Raw genomic sequence first — 23,545 nt, 5'->3', positions numbered from 1 at the left:
TTTCTGTTATAACATTTTGAAAATAAATAACATTTCTTCATAAATTTAGGTCAGAATGTTTTCTGCTACATTTATTTGGTAAAAATAATAATAATAATTGAATTTGTATTTTTTTTCACAGTTCTATTTTTTTAATACTTTTTTTTTTACTATTTTATATTTTAGCACACTGTGACCAAAGCAATACAATGTTACCATAGTAACAATGAACTACTCTGGGCAAGTGATCAGGAATTTTTTTTTTCAACACATTATGATTGCTAATACCAATGTATTTCATTTTGTTGTATGTATAGATATTTTCAATCATTGTTACAGAATGAAACTGATTCAGTCTTTTGTTGCGATTAGCTGTGATTTGGCAAAGCTGATCATATGGTACAGATGGTCTGTGATTGGCCCTGCCTGTATCATTTGACTGCCTTGACCAGTCACAGCTAACATCATAATTGTATACAATGGACGGAATGACAGGCAGCCATCCATTGTATACAATTGACATGTGATTGGTCACTTGACACTGGCAATGGGCCGGTGTAGTGATATGTCATCGGCTGTGTCCCATGGCTGGGTGCCCACTGTGCAAGAGCTGCGCTTTGTGAATGGCCTCGTAGTCTTCTGGGACCTGTCATGTGTCCCAGAAGACTCCGGGCGGGAGGACAACTTCCGATTCCAATCGCCTAGGTGCTCGCAGCAGAAGTGGGAGTGGGTACCTGCCGTATTCAGGTACCTGCTCCCCAATGTTGGCAATCCTTAATGGGGAGCGGGAGGATGAAGTCTTAAACTGGAACTTCCTCTTTTGGGTGGAGCTCCACTACCTGTAAAAAAATAAATCAAGTCATATTGGTTGAGCTATGTGCTAATTAAAGGCCCATGGAAATATCATTTTGATTCAAAAGCTTTCCCTACAGATGAATTTTGTTTCCAAATTGTCACTTTGACTTTTGGCCCTGTTCACATTTGAGCATTTTGTAGCTTGTTGCTCAAAAACGCTCAACAAAAACCTATTGTTTTCAGTAGCCCTTGTTCACATCCGAGCGTTCTGTCCCTTGAAGCCAAGCACCTGTCACTCAAAAAAGTACATGGGCTACTTTTCAGGCAGCACTAAGCATTCCTGTCCCCATAGACTTCAATGGAAACACCTCAAAAGCGTAACGTTTGCACGGTTTTTTTTGTGTTTTTGTTGTGTTTTCAGCACAAACAGCAGTTTCTCCACCATTTCTCTCCCTTTCTGTTGGGCACATAAAAACAGTGCCCCGCATGGCTGCGCTCTTTTCAAAAAGTGACAGCTGGTATGAGGAACTTCTCCCCGTACTGCTGTCACTCACAGAGCTCAGATCGTCAAGCCGCTGCAGGAGGGGGAACATGTTACATGTTCCCAAATGTTATCTTATCCTTTAACCACTTCAAGTTCGGACACTTTTACCCCCTTCCTGTCCAGGCCAATTTTTAGCTTTCAGTGCTATTACACTTTGAATGACAATTGCGCGGTCATGCAACACCGTATCCATATGAATTTTTTAGCATTTTTTTGAGACAGATAAAACTTTATTTTGGTGGTATTTATCCACCACTGAGATTTTTATTTTTTTGCTATATAAATTAAAAAGTCCAAACATTTTTGAAAAAATAGTATGGAGCACATATTAGTATGGCGCACAAACATGGAGCACATATTCGGTTGGCTCACTTTAATACAATCGTTTGATATATTACATCCCCTAGCTGAGATCAACAGGAGAGCAGAAAATAATATCTCCTTAACCATCCCAGCAGGTATGTCATATTTCATGTGTAGCCATTCAGCAGACGATTTTGCGTATTAATCTACCCGTGGGTGGAATGTTACATGTACCTGGGAAAAGTTATTGACCAAAGTATAATTTCAGAGGGCTTTGGTCAGAGCCTGAGCTCCCCACCTACAACACCCGCCCAAATGAGGCGATTGGTTCTCTGCTTCAGGGAGACACCCTGCTGAGTTCCTAGAAAAAGCTAAGTTGAGTTGAAGTTGAAGATTCTTCCTTTTAACATCAGAACTAACTTTGGGAGGTAAGGCATCCTTTTGGCTCTGAAACCTGATCTGCTTAACCCAAGGCTGACGGCAAGTACTTTATCCCTCTAAACTTCTTTCTGTTATCTCTTTGCTGTGCTATTGCTCTTTGTATATTTATATATATATATTGGCTACATCATTTCTGTAAATATTTTTATTGCACCCTTTTGACCTTTTAGTAATAAATCTTACTTTCTGAAAGTGTTGAACTGTTCCTAAAGCTCTGTAATGCAAACTAAGAACCCCTGCCTCTGAAGAGCGCTACTGTGTGTTTTAAACTTTTGTATATCTCTGCCTGCAGTGACAGTGGTATACAGACGATTATGCAAACATCATAGTGTTATTGCTGATATTACCGAGTTTCCTCTTTCTCTGTACAAAAAGGAGGTGGTGGAAGTGTGAAGGGTTAATTCGTAATTAACCTGACCCAGTAACAGTTGCTCTCAGGCTGCAGGTACATAGATTGTGGTCCATTAGCTGGAAAACCTGTGTGCAGGGTGCAGCTGGGCGTGGCATTGTTACGCACGTGACAGCACGATTTTAGATTGGTTAGTCCTTAGGTCACGAGTTTGGTGAGAAGGGCTGGGGTCTGACGCCACAATCGTCACACTGCTCCATACTGGGCTGTCTTAATAGCACCATGGGCTCCTGGGCAAAATAATGCGCTGGGGTCCATACCAGCCTGCCTGAATTTACGCACCTACTCTTAAGTATTAAAGTATATCATAGTTGATAGAATTAAACATATATTTATTAGTACTATTTTCTCATTCTGGACTCTTTGTATGTGTGGTTGGGGGTGGTAAAACTGTTTTTTGCAGATGGTCAGAGACTGCAGAGATGGTACAGGAGATGGTCAGAGACTGCAGACATGGTACAGGAGCCGGTCAGAGACTGCAGACACAGTACAGGAGCCGGTCAGAGACTGCAGACACAGTACAAGAGATGGTCAGAGACTGCAGCCACAGTACAAGAGACGGTCAGAGACTGCAGACACAGTACAAGAGATGGTCAGAGAATGCAGACACAGTACAAGAGATGGTCAGAGAATGCAGACACAGTACAAGAGATGGTCAGAGAATGCAGACATACTACAGGAGACGGTCAGAGACTGCAGGCATAGTGCAAGAGATGGTCAGAGAATGCAGACATACTACAGGAGACGGTCAGAGACTGCAGGCATAGTGCAAGAGATGGTCAGAGAATGCAGACATAGTACAAGAGATGGTCAGAGACTGCAGACATACTACAGGAGATGGTCATAGGCTGCAGACACACTACAGGAGATGATTAGAGACTGCAAACACACTACAGGAGACAGTCAGAGACTGCAGACATTGTACAGGAGATGGTCAGAGACTGCAGACACAGTACAAGAGATGGTCAGAGACTGCAGACATAGTACAGGAGACGGTTAGAGACTTCAGACATACTACAGGATATGGTCAGAGACTGCAGACACACTACAGGAGACGGTCAGAGACTGCAGACATAGTACAAGAGATGGTCAGAGAATGCAGACACAGTACAAGAGATGGTCAGAGACTACAGACACACTACAGGAGACTGTTATAGACTGCAAACACACTACAAGAGAGGGTCAGAGAATGCAAAACACACTAGAGGAGATGGTAAGAGACTGCAGACATACTACAGAAGATAATCAGAGACTGCAGACATACTACAGGAGATAATCAGAGACTGCAGACATACTACAAGAGATGATCAGAGACTGCAGATATTATTATTATTCTACAGGATGTATATAGCACCAACAGTTTGCTCAGCGCTTTACAATATAAAGGGGGACAATACAGATCAGTACAAGAGGGTTAGGAGGGCCTTGCTCAAAGAGTACAGGAGGCTGTCAGGGACTGCAGATATAGTGCAGGAGACTGTCAGAGACTGCAGATATATATGGCAGGAGACTGTCAGAGACTGCATTTGTGCAATGATGCCTGAACCCAGTGTAAAAAGTGTATAATATTGCAAGGCTACTCCACTCCACTTAAACCGACTTTGCAAGATCAAGTCAGAAATCCTCTTTACAAAGTACAACTAAGTGACAGAAGGCAGCAGCACTTCCAATCTTCCAGTCTTATAAAACAGATAACTGGTCATGAGCCGTGCAGGACAGTAAACAGTTAATGAATCTGTGAAGCTGCCAGCCAGAACCAGCAGTAAATCCTCCAAAGTCAACATCAAACAATGTGTCACTGATCACATGTAATGAGGCAGATCATATCCATATGTTCAGGTTAGATTAGGCAGTTATAAAGAGTAAGGAGTGAGGTAATACAGAGGGGAGGATGTATGTATGATGTGTAACCTGCACTCTGCCTGAACACACTGATAAGATTAGTGACAGTCATTTTTGACCATAGCTTCCTCTTGTAGCACCTGGGCTTCAGGTTTTATGCCTCCCCTCCAGGCGCACCCTTTCAGCCCCGCTCCAGCCACCAGCATCTTCCATATACAGTCAAATGTGGTGGGCTGGAGAAGGTGGGAGGGGGCATACAGTGCTTGCTGATTGGCTAAAGATGGGTGGGAGGAAGAGCAACTGTCGCTGCAGCCAGTGCAGTGTATTTGTCTTGTCCCTACCCCATACTTAGATAAGCAGCGCTATTGGCTGCTATACTAAGCATGCAGAAACCTGAATCTGACAGCTTTCCGGGCCCCTCTGTCAAAGTGACAGGGCCCAGGCCCCCTATGGGAGGCCCGGAGGTACCCCCTTATCAGCGGCCCTGCTCATGTGTACAGGTCCTTGCTTGACAGAAGTCAATCTCTCATCTGTCTTCTATCAGACAAGCTTGCTGGAATACCAGCAGCTGATTGGTAGCTGATCAGCGCTCCCAGCCACTGGCTGTGAGCACTGACCGGTGTGTACTGGTCAGGGGCGGACTGACAACTCATGGGGCCCTCGGGCAATAGGGGATCATGGGGCCCTGTGTCCTTGCCCAAACTCAAAAAAGCCTATGAAAAAGGTACCAGGGAATCTCATGGGGCCCCCTACTGACCCCAGGCCCTCGGGCAGTGCCGAGTTTCCAAATGGTCAGTGCGCCCCTGGCACTGGCATTGGGTGGTCCCCCTGTCAGGACACAATAGCTCAGCATGGGAATTGCTATACTAAAATTGCATCATTAGTACAAAGACCTCCTTGCAAGCTCCTCGGTCTCTCTGCCTCACGCAAGTTCATCAGCCACTCAGATCCTCTGGATGGCTGGTGGAGCTCAGCAGCTGCTCAGGTCCTAAGGATGGTGGGGGGGGGGGGGGGGGGAGTCTTGCAGAGCAGTTAGAGCAGTCTTGTGACTTCTATCAGTGTCCAGCAGAGCACATGTTAAAGCTTGTAGGAGGAGTTTTCATTCTACTCTAGGAGGATGTAGAACCCCTGACCTCTGTCTGGACAGTGCAGATTGGCCCTGTGATGATCACATGCACTCTTCCAAGAAAAAAAAACCTCTCCAGCAATACAAACCAAACTGAGTATGTGCAGCTTGCCCCCAAGGCTCTGTTCTATCAGCTGATGGATTGGGGACAGTAAAAGAAGGGGAGGATCAGAGAAGATAGGATCAAACAGCCTTTTTACATGATGCAGATGATTAACCCCTTAGGATCCACAGTGAATATAACAAGCATGCTTACTACATATAAAGACTGATTGTACTGTTGTGGGTTTAACACTTTAATTGCATACAATGAATAAAGATCTAGTTTGGATACCTGCTGAACTTTAGGCTTTGCAATTAATTCATTAAGTAGAACAATTACACTTTTGCCTGATGTTAACATATCTGGACTTGATCTAGATTTTGTTAGAATAAATCCATAAATGTTTTTTTTATAGACACTCATTTCTGTGTGGAGAAAACTTCTCTATTAAAAAGATTATTGTTGAGATCTTTGGTGTAATTCCCTTCAATTCATGGATTACCACAAATTTTACAAGAGGCTCTTGGGGTTTGGTTAATGTTTTTAAATCTATGGTGGTTAGTTTTGTTCTATACAAAAGGGAGTTATTTTTTTCCGCTGGGTACATCTCAAGATCAATTTAACAACACAAATTAAGAAAGACCCTGAATTCAAATATGCTACTAAACTGGAAATACAAGGAGGGGCAGAAGAAGAGTGACTGGATAATAGACACTGCGGTAGAAAAAGTAGCTATTACGGTCATGCTTCATAAACCCATATTGTTTGGAGTACTCCCATCTTCACACCCATCTTGTTTGGACTCCTGAGTTGTGCAAGTCAGGAACTTTCACGATTTTCCTGTTTTATCAGAAATCAAGAACTTTCACGATTTTCCTGTATTATCAGAAATTGTGGTATTGTGTCACATCTATACTGGTGATGTACATTTTGTATTCTAGATCTGCTCCACTGGACTGGGTGATATACCTATTGCACTATACAATAAATGGCTGTATGACATTTCCATTATTAGTTTCTTCTTGATATTATCCCAACATAACTCTGGTGTTCTCCTGTCCAGTGTTCACAGTAGATGTTTTAAGGCAGCTCAATGACTAAATGGTTAGCACTTTCCGCCTGGCAGTACTAGGGTCGTTGGTTCAAATCCCAGCCATGGCACCACCTGCATGGAGTTTGCATGTTCTCCCTGTGCGGGTTTCCTCTGGGTACTCTTGTTTCCTCCCACACTCCATGCTGGTAGGTTAATTGGTTCCTGTCTAGATTGGCCCTAGTATGTGTATGTATGAATGTAAGTTAGGGACCTTAGATTGTACGCCCCTTGAGGGTTAACGACTAATGTGAATGTACAATATATATGTAAAGCGGTGCGCAAATTGACAGTGCTATATAAGTACCTGTAATAAATAAGGTTTTTTTTCTTGTTGTGGTTTGGAATATATAGGCTTTATTCTAATACTGAATGTACTGAGCTATATCCAAGATATATATATGAAAAAGTGCAGCGCTAATGAACAATATGTCTGTAAATCAAAGGCTGGCCACACCCTCAAATAGACAGTATGAAGTCCAAAGGAACAATGTCCAGTAATAATGACAAGTTGATGAAACAGTGACTTCGTTACTCCCAGTGAGACACTCGCTAAAAACCGTGCAGGAAATATAAGAAACGCGCACTCACCAGATGTGCAATATGAACTGGACAGCTTTTCCCACAATACAGGCGCCTTTAGAGATCTCCTCTACTGGTGGAAGCTGCGATGGGGGTCAGCATACAGTTGCAAGAAAAAGTATGTGAACCCCTTGGGATTACGTGGAGTTTTGCATGAATTGGGCATAAAATGTGCTCTGAACGTCATCTAAGTCACAACAATAGAAGAACACAGTCTGCAGAACATAATACTACACAAACATTAGATGTTGCCATTGTTTAATTGCACATAACATGTAAACATTCACAGTGCAGGGAGGAAAAAGTATGTGAGGCCCTAGCTTAATGACTTCTCCGAGAGCTAATTGGAGCCAGGAGTGAGCCAACCTTGACTCCAATCAGTGTGATGAGATTGGATGTGTTGCTGACAGCTGTCCTGCCCTTAAAAAAAACACACCTGTTTTGGGTTTACTGGTTTCAAGAAGCACTGTCTGATGTGAACCATGCCTCGCAGAAAAGAGCTCTCAGAAGACCTACGATCAAGAATTGTTGACTTGCATGAAGCTGGAAAGGGTTACAGAAGTATCTCCAAAAGCCTTGATGTTCATGTGTCCACGGTAAGACAGACTGTCTACAAATGGAGAAAGTTTAGCACTGTTGCTACTCTCCCTAGGCGTGGTCGTCCTGTAAAAATGACTGCAAGAGCACAGCGCAGAATGCTGTATGAGGTAAAGAAGAATCCCAGAGTGTCAGCTAAAGACCTACAGAAATCTCTGGCACATGCTAACATTTTTGTTGACACATCTACAATAAGGAAAACATTAAACAAGAATGGAGTACATGGGAGGACACCACGGAGGAAGCCATTGCTGGCCAAAAAGAAGATTGCAGCACGTTTGAAGTTTGCAAAAGAGCACCTGGATGTTCCACAGCACTACTGGCAAAATATACTGTGGACAGATGACACCAAGATTGGGTTGGTTAGGAAGAACACACAACACTATGTGTGGAGAAAAAAAGGCACAGCACACCAACATCAAAACCTCATCCCCACTGTGAAACATGGCGGAGGGAGCATCATGGTTTGGGGCTGCTTTGCTGCCTCAGGGCCTGGATGGATTGTTGTCATTGATGGGAAAATGAATTCCAGAGTTTATCAAGACATTTTGCAGGAAAACGTACGACCATCTGTCCGCCAACTGAAGCTCCGCAGAGGATGGGTGATGCAACAGGACAATGACCCAAAGCATACAAGTCATTCAACAAAACAATGGCTGCAACAGCACAGAATACGCCTTCTGGAGTGGCCCAGTCAGAGTCCTGACCTCAACCCGATTGAAATACTGTGGCATGACCTTAAGAGAGCGATTCACACCAGACATCCCAAGAATATTGCTACACTGAAACAGTTTTGTGAAGAGGAGTGGTCCAAAATGACTCCAGATCGTTGTGCAGGTCTGATCTGCAACTACAGGAAACGTTTGGTTGAGGTTATTGCTGCCAAAGGAGGGTCAACCAGTTATTAAGTCCAAAGGTTCACATATTTTTTCCTCCGTGCACTGTGAATGTTTACATGTTATGTGCAATTAAACCATGGCAACATCTAATGTTTGTGTAGTATTATGTTCAGCAGACTGTGTCCTTCTATTGTTGTGACTTTGATGACGTTCAGAGCACATTTTAGGCCCAATTCATGCAAAACTCCACGTAATCCCAAGGGGTTCACATACTTTTTCTTGCAACTGTACATGAGTCACTCTCCTCTGGGCCTCAGGGTGGTCACCATAGGGTCCTGGGGGGTTAAATGCTCGATGTGGAGCAGAGAATAGTGGCCATAGTGTAGTAGGTCAAAATATCAATTCTTCTATTAATAATTCAAAGTAACGAGCATACATAAAAAGCAATTGGAGGATTTCGCCAATGAAGAGCAAGCAAAGCATACAGCAAAAACGTTCATTAACCGTTCAGAACACTAACCAGCTGGATGGTTATGGAAGCCACCGGACCTCCTTGATCCGGTGGCGTGACGTCTCAGGCGTGTGTGGCTCCTCCTTAACGCGTTTCGCACACAAAGTGCATCCTCAAAAGGGGTGATGCCAAAGCAGCCTGGACATCTGCACCGTGCTATTTATAGAAGTGTTTGGCACTAGAAAATGAGTGGGCACCATTTTGCCGATGGCCGACATGAACTGAGCATGTGCAGGAAGTTCGGACGCCATTTTCTTGTAAAATGTCTCTCCTAGAACAAACCTGACCCTCATCATCCCTGAGATTTCCCCTCCCAGCACAAATCCACCCTTGCAGATTTCCCTCCAGCACAAATACCCCCTAGTTGTTCCTACTAGCACAAATCCCCCCCAAATCTCCCCCTTTAACACCCTCCAAATCTTCCCAAATGTCTCCTGCTAGCAAAAATTCCCCCCTCCCAAACCACCCCTTCTAACACAACCCCCCAAATACCCCCTCCTTACACAAATCTACCTGCTATACCCCAGCACCCCCCCCCCCCAAATCACCCCTCTTAGCACATCCTCCTAAATTTCCCTCCTAGAACAAATCTTACCTGTCACCCCCCCCCCCCAAAAAAAATTCCCCTCCCAGTATAAATCCCCAAAAATTTCCCTTCTGAGCACAAAGAGGACAAATCCCACCACATAGAGGTAATCCTCTCATCTCCCCCCCCCCCACACACACACACAAACATTCATTACTTTACCACCTGTTCCCAGTGCAACTCTCCTTTCCCTCACAAACACAGACCTCAGATGCACCGCAGAACATGACTATCTGATCCTCTTCAACCTAGATTACTCCCCATCTTAACACGGAGAAGCCAATTTCTAACCCTTTGCACAGGCAGCTGGTGGGAGACATTCTGCTACTGAAAGGGTATGGATAGTGGCTCGGGACACTGCTGGATGTCAGACTGGGCTTTTACAGAGTTTGTCTACCCACCCCCCACCCACATTTTTTTCTGGGAGGAGATGGGAGTGGGTAATCAAATTGTAAAGTACCGATTTGACAGTCCCCGTGCAAGAGCGCTACAGTGACAGGAAAGTGAAGGAGAGAGCTGGGAGGAGACATGGGAGGTGCTCTCCAGCTTCACATTGCTATCACTGTGGGGCTCTTGCATTGCGACTGTCAACTTGGGACTTTACAGTTTGCTTACTCACTCCCATCTCATCCCAGCAAAGAATGTGAATAGGGGGTGGGTAAACAAATGCCTTAAAGTCCTGATCTGACATCCAGCAGTGTTCCTGAGCTGCCCCCCTTCCTTGTCCCGGCCCTTCCTGCCAGGGTATCATGTGATCACTATAACCAATTATAGTGTTCACATTATGTTATGTAAGCAAACTGTCATGAATTGGCTCACAGCTATCGCATGGTACCTGGCACCCTGTACCATGTGATTGTGTCAATCACAGCATGTCAACAGTAGGCAAGCTGTCATGAATGGAAAGCCAATGACAGTTAAATATTGCTTATAACAGTGATCATCACTGTTAGAAGCAGTAATAGTGTAAAATAGAAAAAAACCCTGATCACCCCCACCAGAGTAGCACAGTGTCACTGTGGTGATGAAAGTATGTTAATAAAAAGTTTTAAAAATTAGATAAAAACATTATTGACCAATAACAAAGTTGATTGGAACACTCGATGGTGGAAGCTTCAGTTTAAGTGTGCGGTCCATTTTCTTTGATAAGAGGCTAATTTTCTCTGTATGCATGCTGGAGAATTAACATTGCTGTATGGTGATCTTTCGATACAGGAAGGCTTTTTTCTTTTTTTTTTTTTACAATGTTCACATTATGTTAAACTGATATATTGGGATATTTTTAGGATTTAGTGGCATAATTGCATTTTTTATTATTTAGGAATGTGTTCAATGTTTGCATTCCTTTTCACTTTAAACATTATATGAATGGAATTTACATTTCATGAATCCTTTTGCACCATAGGTTATATGAATTTATATTTATTGTATGTTTTGCACTTTCTGCACACTATGGGGTTGATTCACTAAAACTGGAGTGTGGATTTAAAATCTGGTGCGGCTTTGCATACAAACCAATCAGCCTCCAGGTTTTTTATTTGTCAAAGCTCAACTGAACAAGCTGAAGTTAGAAGCCGATTGGTTACCACGCACAGCCACACCAAATTTTTGCACTCTCCAGTCTTAGTAAATTAACCCCAATGCGTATGGAGTTGATATAGCGCTACATAGGTATGTTGGAAATTTTATGAGCTTTTTAGTTCAAAAAAAAAATGTATATATTATTTGATTTGTTTCAGTGGTATAGACACTTTCTGCAAAGGATTTAGATCTAGTCTAGTATCTCATTTTCTGGTCTGTCCACTCAGTGGTGCTACTTCTGTATTTTTAGGATATAACAGAAAGTCTTAGTGTTGGAAAGTATCAGGATTGTATGAAAAAGTTTTGAACATAAAGGTTGTCAAATTCCTGAAATCTTACAAAGAGATATGTGTTTAAAATTCATAGTCCTTGGTAAATAATTCAGCATTTTAAACTATAATCCACATTTTTTTCATTTGTACCAATGACATCTCTCTGACAGTTTGTCTACAGGACAGCCTGAGTGTTTTAATACTGTCACCAATGTAAAAACTACAGGTAAAAGCACGTGTTATAGCCCCCTCCTGTTTTGGGAGCCTATAGTTACTTATCCTGCTGGCCCAGCTCCTCTGCTTTTTAACCTTTTATGTAGCAACTGAGGGGAGGAGCAAAGGGGATTATTATAGAGTGTCACTTGAAGGACTACTGGGCTGCTGACAACACATCTAAGATGATGGCAACTGGTAGCAGTCTCATGACTTTTGGTCATCTGGACAAGAGAGGCTTCTGTAGGTAAATAATATGCACAAAGCCTTTCTACTGCCCAGATAGCAGAAGTGCAGGGATTGGCCTCAGGGCAGCTGGAGAAGCCCACTCAATGAGTGGAGAAAGACTGCAGGGAGTTGCCTGGAACTATGAGGACTATATGCCCTGGGAGGCAGCCTCTATTAGGTGGAGAACTGTATGGGACCACATGTCCTAGAAGGATGAGACAGCTGCCCTGTGGGAGGGTTTGTAGAGGGACTCTTAGACTTTTAGGCCTTAGTTTCATAATATATACAGGGGTTTTATTGTAAAAAGGAATTGAAACAACAATACAGTTCAGTAACCATAGACTGTTTGACATGGTAAGCGTAGTACAATAGCTACAAGTTGTAGTACATCCAACATAAAGCAGGAAAAAACAATTAATAGTTACAATATACAAAGTAAGCAGTGCTGTATCCTGTACAATTTCAGGGTTATACCCAGGATATAAAGAACCAAAAAAAAAGGAGAGGGGGGGTTGAAGGGGAACAGGGAAGGGGGGAGGGGGAGAGAGGGGGTAAGGAAGGGAAAGCTCAATAGTCTACCCACTAGTAGTGGGCAGTAGTTTCACTTATATTTAGGCCCCCACTAGAGTCAGGTGAGGTTTGGGTCCAGAAATACTCGATTCAAGCATTGTTATTCTTGTACTGTATACATTTTGCTTTGCTTTGTGACTTCTTACTACTGTTGGTTTTTGGTTGTCTTGTTGGACGTGTAGCCCCAAAAAAGTGGGATTTACTAAAGCTGGAGAGTGCACAATCACACTCACTTCTGCACAGAAACCAATCAACTTACAGGTTTTATTGCCAAAGCGCAATTGAACAAGCTGAGGTTAGAAGCGGATTGGTTTCTATGCAGAAGTGAGCCTGATTTTGCACTCTTTCGCTTTAGTATATAAACTCCAGTGTGTTGGATGGTGTTGTATCCTGAATCGGACAACCTGTACAACAGCGTTCCTTGGGTGGTAAGTGGTACATTTAAGACTAGCCTTTTTTGAAGGCCAGAAAAGCAATGACAGACAACAGATTTCTCTTAGTACAGGTTTTCTTTTGTATAGACAACCAGCAATAATGTGTAGTAACTATTGATGAATAGATTTAAAATGTACCTGTACTCATTTTAATAATGATAAACCACCACTTCCATCAAACAGTGGCCTCCTCTAGGTGCCTACAGGCAGCTTCTGCTGTGCTGTACAGCACACAAAACCCCTTAAACCCAGGGAGTTGTATTCTGCAAATGGAGACTGAAACTAGTTGGTGGAGAGCCATCACAACACAGATATGTACCAATAGAGGGACATAAGGTAGGAAAATGCAGAGCTATCTCACAAACTAATTTGGAAATTTAAAACCTGCACATCAACGTGCCCTGGGTTTGGGGGCTTCCTGGTCCCTCCATGACATACCAGAAGCTCCTTATAAACTTCTGGGGGTGCCTGTTTAATGCAAGTATAGGGGTAGAACATGTGCTAGGAGAATAGTTTTTGATGTTCTCTGGGTCACTACACTTTGCACACCCCCTTAAAGACTTTTATTACAAAGGATATCAAAACTATACTTATAATACAATATAATTACAAGTTCTAGGTATAGTCTCAAAGCTGAACTTTAGGGAACTAATAAAACACCAGTTAGTTAAGTTATGCATTAAAATCACAAAATGTATTTCAAATGCCACTATCATAAGCCATTGAATATGACGTGGTGTAAGCCTTGTGTCATTCATTGCATGGCAGTATCTCCACTGAGATGGGATGAGGACAAAAATAGGATGTAGTGCAATGCTCACATACAGACAAGGAACATGCTGAAGAAGAGAGATAACACTTCTTCACTGTCCATCTATAAACTGGCAGCAGGGAGGCAACCAGGCTTTATTGCATATCTGCCATAGAAAAAAATCAGGCCAGTAAAAGTCAGACATCAGGGAGACCACTGAGGTCTCATTAAAAAATCCCTGTCACTAAAACTGCATCACATAGGGGACTTTGTGTCTCCTATGTGATGAAAAAAAGTTAAAGTATAAAATAAAAGTGCAAAAATAAAACTTATACCCCCTTCAAATAATGTTTGACACCACCCCCCCTTCCCCCCTACTCCCTCATATACACACGTACAAATGTAAATAATTTTCTAAACGTGTGCAAAAATTGCAAAAATGGCTCTGGCACTTAAAGGGTTGAAGTATTTCTGACTGCCACAGCGTTGACAATAGGGTGCTGTTGATTCAACTTTCTTAATTTATAGCTTGGCTTAGAAATGTGAAAGGTAGGATCTTTAATGTTTCCCATGGGCAACTGTTATTTATAAATATGTTTTAGAAACATCAATAATAATTAATATTGCCAATAGGGCAATACAAAGTATTATTGTAATGTACATAGTATCCAAGCAGATTTCAATTTTGACACTTCAGGACTGCTGCACACATTTTAAAGTAATAAACACAAAACACAAAATTCCAATATATTGCATCTTGCCAATCTTTAAATGTGGTGACTGCATTCGTTTTCCTAGTTATTTTGCTTGTCATGTGAACCATTTGCCAAGACTTGATATGGTTCTATACGAAGGGACATTTTGTAGTTCTACACATGCTTTGCAGTAATGCACAATCCAGGAAAAAGTTCCCACTGGCCTTAGTTTTGACCTCCATTTGAAGTATCCCTGGTATTTCTGATCATTTTTGTCCAGTTCAAGAAGATAGGAAGCCAGCTGTTTTGCACTGGGGAAGTCATCCACGTGAATGAAGGAATCAGATGGAATAAACCTCTCATAGATTTCTCTGGGTGGGCCAAGAACCACTGGCACAGATCCTGAAACCAAAGCGTTTTTCCAGAGTTTTTCTGTTATATAATCTGTATGTATTGAGTTCTCAAAGGATAAGTAGAACTTGTATTTAGAGACAACTGAAAAAGTTTGATCAGAGTCCAAAGCTAGGTGTTGTCGACCAAAAACATGTATGTTTATATATTTCTTCAATTCCTCATAAAACTGAACCCTTCTGGAACTAGGGTTCCAGTTACTGACAATCCAAGCCACCAGCTCAGACTTTTCTGGGATTGTATAGTTAATAGCAACTTCATTCTGCTCTAAATATCCATAAGGGGTAAAAATATCAGAGTCACTGCGGTAGGACATCGTGAGGTTGATGAGTTTGTCCATGAAGTGCAGGTTTTGGCTGTGACTTGGAGATTCCAAATTATACCACACCCAATACTGTCCTTCTGGTCTTGGCACCTGAGGCATTTGGTTTTTGGATCCACATACATCTCTGTGATGGAATACAACTGCATTTGCTGTGCTATACAAGCTACGGTTGACTGTAAGCAAGCACTGTGGACTATCAAAGGGTTTTGGACACTTGTCTAAAGGGAACTGGTCACCAAATGGCCACGTCCATAACAAGATAACAAGCTTCTTGGGAAGAGCTGAGGAATTTGTGCATTTCTGTTCGATGGAAGCCTTGTTTATGATGTAATTATTACTTATACGATTATAACTGAATAACATAAGGGCAATTATAGTTTGAATGAGGAATATAACAAAATAATGATGCCGCAATGATGGTTGTTGTGTTGGCTTCATTGCATATCTAAAAACCAAGAACAAATAGACAAATCAGTGTTCTATATAACATAGTCTGAGTAGTATCAAACCCTTAGAAAGAAAAAAAAAAAATGCAGAGTATAGCCAAATATCAGCTAACATTGATATTTCAGTTTTTTTTTACTTTTGTCGATTAGCCTTCTGGGACTTCACTGATGTCATATAAATACGGATTTATATTAAAACTAAGCTTGTTTGTGCGTTTCTTAGTGAATGTACAGTAATCAATCAGCATACTATATCCCGCACCCATGGTGTTTTGCAATAGGAGAACATGGAGAAGGAGGAGGAAGGGAGGGGGGAGTCATTTACCACTGTGTATACACCCACATGTGTGACTCTGTACTCATATGGGCTGCACAGATAAGAAAAAGGAGGAAATGAATGAAGAGCTTAGAATGAAACTGAAATTTGATCATGCTCAGTGGAGGACACCAGCTGGCCTACATAATTTCAGGCTGCAATGGGAACATACACACATTCAAAAGTTTTTCTTAGTTTATGTTATAAAATTTTACAAAATAAATGATTTTCTTCATTGGTGTGTGCTGATGAGGCTGCACTGATGATCACTGCCTTGATGATGATCAGTATAAACAATGTACGCACTATGCCCTGTCAGACTTGCCACTTATTGGCTCTTCTTTCTTCACACAGAGACAGAGTGCTAGGAAAGGAATATCGTTAACTGGCAAGTCTGTTTACATGTGCCCCGCTGAGATTGCACATAGCTGATCACATGGTAATGGGCCGCTTTGATAGGTTTGTCCAAAAGATACAGAGTGCAGCTGATGCGCACCCCATGGGCGTCCTTCCAGAACAGGAGAGCCATGCTGTAGCCATCTTTCTGCTATAGCATGACTGGGAAGTGGCTAAAGAGGAAATCTCATTACAATTTTTAAAATGTCATCTATTCCCCCCTGGAGACCAAGTGGATATGACACTTGGTCTTGTTCAAATCCATCCCTCAATCATTGCTAAGCAGTGTGGATGGACTGTTCTTCCCCTATCTAATCATGCTGTTAGAAAGGTGTCAGATTTGTGAATGACAGCTCTGGTCTCTGGCAGCAGGAACCTTTCTGAAGACTAGCACTGCCATTCACATACTGTAGATCACACAGCCATTGGCATTGTGTGTCTACCAGCGGCTGCATTTACACATACACTGCCCAGCTGATGGTGCACAGAGCACCAAAGCACTGAGCGACCTTTCAGTTTTATGAAAGAATGATTATCTCTGCCCGGCAGGCTCATACTTGGCAGCCAGGCATTGCTTGTTGTTCATTCATAAAAATGGAAGATCACATATCACTGCAATGTTGTGTCATCCAATAGCTGGTGCTGAGTATGTATAAAAGCAGCCGGCAGATAGACACACAGAGCCACAGCACGGTGCAATCTGTCACTAATATGAATGAACAATTAGCACCACCTGTTCATTCATGATAGAAAAAGATCCGTCACAGATTTGGCTCGATGTAATCTATCTGCAGCTGTTTGTGCACATGTACAGGGCAATGGCAGATACTGTACACTACACTCTTCTACTATTACGAACAAGCAGTGTTGATTGGAGAGAGGCCTTGGGTTCTGTGCTGAATGTACCTCCCTCCACAGTTGTGCCCATAATTTAGGCTTCAAAAATTTAATATTTTTGGTCAAAAGGTGAACTTATCCTTTAATATCAAGTTATATTTTGTGCATTTAGGAATGCATCCAGCTCTTTTTTTTTTTTTAAACAATCTACAGAGCTGTCCAGAACAAGTTCTTGAGGCAGTCTATTCCACACTTACTGCAAAGAAGTTTTTCCATATAGAGAGGTTAAATCCCTTTTCTTCCAGAAGTAAAGATAGATCCCTTCTCTTCTATAATAACCTGAAAGCAAATAACTCCACACTAAGTTCCTTATTTAGACCACCAACAGTATGTACTATATTTATACATGGTGATCATATCCCCTCTTAATCTCCTCAACAGAGAATAAATTCAGTTCAGCTAATTTTTCTTCATAACAGAGCTCCTCCATGCCTCTTCTCAGTTTGGTTGCCCTTCTTTACACTTTTGCCTATATCCTTTTTTTGAACGGATTTGTACAGGAGCAAAATTATACAAAGAATTGAAAGGTAGTTTGTAATGCTGTAGTGTACAACATTCTATAAGATACAGAAACGTACTTGGAAAGACAGTCATTTTTGCACCTAATGATTAAAATGTGAGACTAGAAAGCCCCATAGTTTCAAGAGGAGTTGACACTGCCCGTACACTAGAGATATTTATTTTTAAAAAATGGCTATACATATACTTTAAGTTTATGAGTAGAAAAGGAATAGACCCATTTTGTTGTCTCCACCTGAAGAGATCCACTCTCTTTTTGTCTTGCTGGCCATTGTCCCCAACAAAGAAAGTGATGTGAAATTCCAAATTTTACAGTGGTCATAGAAACAGTAGGTATACAGAAATCTATCAATGGGAACAACTGTTCCACTGACAACTGTCTAAGGAGAATCATTTTCACTTTTTAGGGATATCCTTACCTTTTCTGTTGCGCATGTAGGACGGGAAGTGAAGGGAAATCTGCTCAAGGCACAGGCAGTAGAAAAACTGAAATGGCTTATCACCCTTTCCTATATCCAAAACAAAAATTTTAAAAAACGTTTTAGCTATACATACACTAATTTTTCATTCAAACTGCATTCATTTTGCTGCCAACACGGTTTCTAAAATATTGCGGTTATGAAGATCGAAGACATAAATATTGGAATATCAGTAGAAAATAAGATAACAATTGAAAACCATATAAAGCTTGATGTGTCAAAGTATTGTACGAAGAGCTTTGGTTAATTCCTCTCAGCCAATCAGATTAAACCCTTCTTTCCAAGTTTCACTCTAAGCACTCTGGTCCTTAAAGGAAAGCTATAATGATTTGTACTCCAATGCTTAATGGAAAGTTACTGTATAACGGTTTGCACTCCAGTCCTTAATGGAAATCAACTGTATAATGGTTTGTACTCCAATCCTTAATGGAAAGCTATAACGGTTTATACTCCAGTCCTTATTGGAAAGCTATAACGGTTTGTACTCCAGTCCTTGATGGAAAACTATAACAGTTTGTACTCCAGTCCTTGATGGAAAGCGAAAACGGTTTGTACTCCAGTCCTTGATGGAAAGCGAAAACGGTTTGTATTCCAATCCTTAATGGAAAGCTATAACAACAGTTGGTACTCCAGTCCTTAATGGAAAGCTAAAACGGTTTGTACTCCAGTCCTTAATGAAAAGCTATAACGGTTTGTACTCCAGTCCATAAAGTGATTGTAAATCTCAGACATGAAATATGAACAATGCATATCCCTCTGTAGTGTGTGCTTGTCTCAATCCAGAGCACTAAGTGTCATTTGTTTCTGCTGCTACCTCCTTCTTCTGCTATCAGCATGAGTCACTTCTGGCAAGTTTTCCTGATACCAAGAGTAGAATGGTGACAGAGGAGGGATCTCCAGCAGATTGACAGCCTCAGCTCTGTTCCTTTGTGCTGTGAGAAGGGGGGGGGGGGGTGTCTTCCCTCCAATCAGCACTCTTCAGCGATGTAACTTCAGCTCTCTGCCCCCTGCTTTTCAGAGCTGAAATATCCTGTGTACATTCTGCACTTTAAATGGATGTAAGGGGAAAGATGGCTGTAGATATGTAGGTACAAGTTATGTAGGAAGATTTTATCTCATCTCATCTGGGTATATGGAAGGATTTACAACTACTTTTAAGGAAAGTTATAATGGTTTTCATTCCAGTCCTTAAAAAGAAAGCTATAATGGTTTTGGGTTCAATTTATTTAACATGTATACTGATGTTTAATTTATAATAAGGAATAATTATAATTGTATTAAAAAATACACATAATTTGGGGATAAGAGAATTGACTCAAGTGAAATTAACGAGTTTATAAGCAGATCACCATAAACAGGGTAAAACTAAAAGTGGTATAATTTTTCATGAGGTCTTATGCTAGGAGTTACCCCTGGTTCACATATCCACGTTCCTGCGGGCCACGTTTTGTGTGGGCACGAGAGCCCTTTCATTTGAATGGACTCCCGTGCCCCGGGACACGCAGAGAAGTCCCTGCACTTCTTTTGAAAACGCAGCCCGCACGGGAACCAAGGTTCTCAGTGCGGTTGCAACTTCCAGTGCGGGCGGCATGCCATTGGAATTAAAGGCACCTGCCCGCGGGTCCACATTCCTCTGTCTGGGTGGTGCGGTTGCACGGATTTTTGTGTGGATCTGCAGCGGCACCACCCGCACATATGTGAACCTAGCCTTATAGTCTTCCATTTATGAGAGCAGTCATATACGCAGCTATTGAATGAACGCAGTGTAGACAGGACTGAGGAAATTCTATTTTTGATCAATAGTGCAAAATGCCCTATACCAAACTGGCAGCCCTCCAGCTGTTGCCAAACTACAAGTCCCATGAGGCATTGCAAGATTGACGGTTACAAGCATGACTCCCAAAGGCAGGGGCATGATGGGACTTGTAGTTTCACAACAGATAGCGGGTCACCAGTTTGACACCCCTGCCCTATACACACAACATTTTTGTATGACAGCATTCCAAGAAGGGCTGAAGCTATTTTGATGACAAGATTTGTATATTATATTATTTGATTTGTTTCAGTGGTGTAGACTCTTTTTGCACAGGATTTAGATCTAGTCTAGTATCTAATTTTTCTGGTCTGTTCACTCAGTGGTGCTACTTCTCTAATTAGGATATAACAGAAAGTCTTAGTGTTGGAAGGTATCAGGATTGTATGAAATAAAGTTTTGAACATAAAGGTTGTTAAATTCCTGAAATCTTACAAAGAGATATGTGTTTAAAATTCATAGTCCTTGGTAAATAATTCAGCATTTTAAACTATAATCCACATTTTTTTTTCATTTGACATCTCTCTGACAGTTTGTCTACAGGACAGCCTGAGTGTTTTAATCCTGTCACCAATGTAAAAACTACAGGGAAAAGCATGTGTTATAGCCCCCTCCTCTTTTGGGAGCATCTAGTTACTTATCCTGCTGTCCCAGCTCCTCTGCCTTTTAACCTTTTATGTAGCAACTGAGGGGAGGAGCAAAGAGGATTATTATAGAGTGTCACTTGAAGGACTACTGGGCTGCTGACAACACATCTAAGATGATGGCAACTGGTAGCAGTCTGATGACTTTTGGTCATCTGGACAAGAGAGACTTCTCTAGGTAAATAATATGCACAAAGCCTTTCTACTGCCCAGAAAGCAGAAGTGCAGGGATTGGCCTCAGGGCAGCTGGAGAAGCCCACTCAATGAGTGGAGAAAGACTGCAGGGAGTTGCCTGGAACTGTCAGGAATATATGCCCTGGGAGGCAGCCTCTATAATGTGGAGAACTGTATGGGACCACATGTCCTAGAAGGATGAGACAGCTGCCCTGTGGGAGGGTTTGTAGAGGGACTCTTAGACTTTTAGGCCTTAGTTTCATAATATATACAGGAGTTTTATTGTAAAAAGGAATTGAAACAACAATACAGTTGAGTAACCATAGACTGTTTGACATGGTAAGCGTAGTACAATAGCTACAAGTTGTAGTACATCCAACATAAAGCAGGAAAAAACAATAGTTACAATATACAAAGTAAGCAGTGCTGTATCCTGTACAATTTCAGGGTTATACCCAGGGTATGAAGAACCAAAAAAAAAAAGGAGAGGATTGGGGGGGCGAGGAAGGGAAAGCTCCATAGTCTACCCACTGAATAGCAGGCAGTAGTTTCACCTATATTTAGGCCTCCATAGAGTCAGGTATTGTAGCAAAAGTGCACACAGAGATGGATGAGAACCTCCATTTTGGCAAAGGATCTTCCATTTTGTATCATTTCTACTCCCAAATCAGCTTTGCTCATCCCCCTCCCTCTTTGTTGAGTGACATGTGGTCTGTTTGATGCAGATCACAAGCAGCAAACTCATTGGGAGGGCGTCATGGTTATAAATCCCACACTAGCGGTGCCCCTATGTCTGCGAGACTCTTGCTGGAGAAGGGATCGTAAAACCATAAACCAAGCCCTCATTGAACTTCAAAGACATTCCAGGTAGTCGTAAAAACAGACTGACATTTAAAAACTCACTTTTCCATATAATTTTATATCTTTAAATAGGACATAAACTACATAAACATGGAGCACATATTCAGACGGCTCACTTTAATACAAGTTGCCTGATATATTACATCCCCTAGCTGGCATATACAGGAGAGCAGAAAATTATATCTCCTTAACCATCCAAGCAGGTATGTCATATTTCATATCTAACCGTTCAGCAGATGCATCTGCATATTAATCTAATAGTGGCAAGGCTGCTAAATGCACCGAGAATAAGTTATGAACCATGACATCAAATGGGAGAGTTTTTGGTCATAGCTTGGGTCTCCGCCTGCAACACCTGCCCAAATGAGGCAATTGGTTCTCTGCTTCAGGGAGACACCCTGCTGAGTTCCTAGAAAAAACTAAGCTAAGGGAAGTTGAAGATTCTCCTTTTTAACATTGGAACTAACTTTGGGAGATAAGGCATCCTTTTGGCTCATGAAACCTGATCTGCTTAAACCAGGACGTTTGGCAAGTACTTTACCTCCCTAAATTCCCTTCTGTTATCGCTTTGCTGTGTTATTGCTCTCTGTATATTATATATATATATATATATATATATATATTGGCTACATCTTTTTCTGTAAATATTTTTATTCAACCCTTTTGACATTTTAGTAATAAATCTTACTTTCTGAAAGTGTTGAACTGTTTCTAAAGCTCTTTAATGCAAACTAAGAATCCCTGCCTCTGAAGAGCGCTACTGTGTGTGTTTAAACCTCTGTATAACCTGCCTGTGGTGACAGTGGTATACAGACGACTATTCAACCATCATAGTGTTATTGCTGATATTGCAGAGTTTCCTCTTTCTTTGTACAAAAAGGAGGTGGTGGCAGTGTGAAGGGTTAATTGCATAATTAACCTGACCCAGTAACAATTGCTCTCAGGCTGCAGGTACACAGGTTGTGGTTCATTAGCTGGAAAATCTTTGTGCTGGGTGCAGCTAGGCGTGGCAATGTTACGCACGTGACAGCGCAGTTTTAGATTGGCTAGTCCTTCGGTCATAAGTTTGGTGACAAGGGCTGGGGTCTGACGCCGCAATCGTCACAGGTATCAGGTGGGGTTTGGGTCCAGAAATACTCGATTCAAGCATTGTTATTCTTGTACTGTATACATTTTGCTTTGCGATTTCTTACTACGGTTGGTTTTTGGTTGTCTTGTTGGACGTGTAGCTCCAAAAAAGTGGGGTTTATTTACAAGCTGGAGAGTGCACAATCACGCTCACTTCTGCACAGAAACCAATCAGCTTACAGGTTTTATTGCCAAAGCGCAATTGAACAAGCTGAGGTTAGAAGCCGATTGGTTTCTATGCAGAAGTGAGCCTGATTTTGCACTCTCTCGCTTTAGTATATAAACTCCAGTGTGTTGGATGGTGTTGCATCCTGAATAGGGCAACCCATACATCAGCGTTCCTTGGGTGGTAAGTGGTACATTTAAGACTAGCCTTTTTTGAAGGCAAGGAAAACAATGACAGACAACAGATTTCTCTTAGTACAGGTTTTCTTTTGTATAAACAACCAGCAATAATGTGTAGTAACTATTAATGAATAGATTTAAAATGTACCTGTACTCATTTTAATAATGATAAACCACCACTTCCATCAAACAGTGGCCTCCTCTAGGTGCCTACAGGCAGCTTCTGCTGTGCTGTACAGCACACAAGACCCTTTAAACCCAGGGAGTTGTATTCTGCAAATGGAGACTGAAACTGGTTGGTGGAGAGCCATCACAACACAGATATGTACCAATAGAGGGACATAAGGTAGGAAAGTGCAG

At 41.7% G+C, this 23,545-nt stretch overlaps 1 protein-coding gene across 3 annotated transcripts in view; it reads right to left on the bottom strand.

Annotated features, from left to right (window-relative positions):
* Nucleotides 1–12,249: 12,249 nt before the first annotated feature.
* LOC149444032 (3-galactosyl-N-acetylglucosaminide 4-alpha-L-fucosyltransferase FUT3-like) overlaps nt 12,250–23,545 on the bottom strand; it is a 27,363-nt gene continuing 16,067 nt past the window's right edge. For 2 of the 3 annotated variants that reach the window (XM_089655003.1, XM_089655002.1), the window contains exon 3: nt 12,250–15,612. In XM_089655003.1, the coding sequence (XP_089511129.1) occupies nt 14,547–15,605 (1,059 nt within the window). In that variant the 5' untranslated portion in view covers nt 15,606–15,612 and the 3' untranslated portion in view covers nt 12,250–14,546. Of the gene's footprint in view, nt 15,613–18,160; nt 18,251–23,545 lie in introns of all 3 variants that reach the window. The other variant, XM_089655001.1, reaches the window with a different exon arrangement.

This window comes from Staurois parvus, unplaced genomic scaffold, assembly GCF_062004578.1.
Source record: "Staurois parvus isolate SC_StPar_1 unplaced genomic scaffold, SC_StPar_1.0 ptg000818l, whole genome shotgun sequence".
Lineage (NCBI taxonomy): Eukaryota > Metazoa > Chordata > Amphibia > Anura > Ranidae > Staurois > Staurois parvus.
This window is presented reverse-complemented; position numbering and strand designations above follow the sequence as displayed.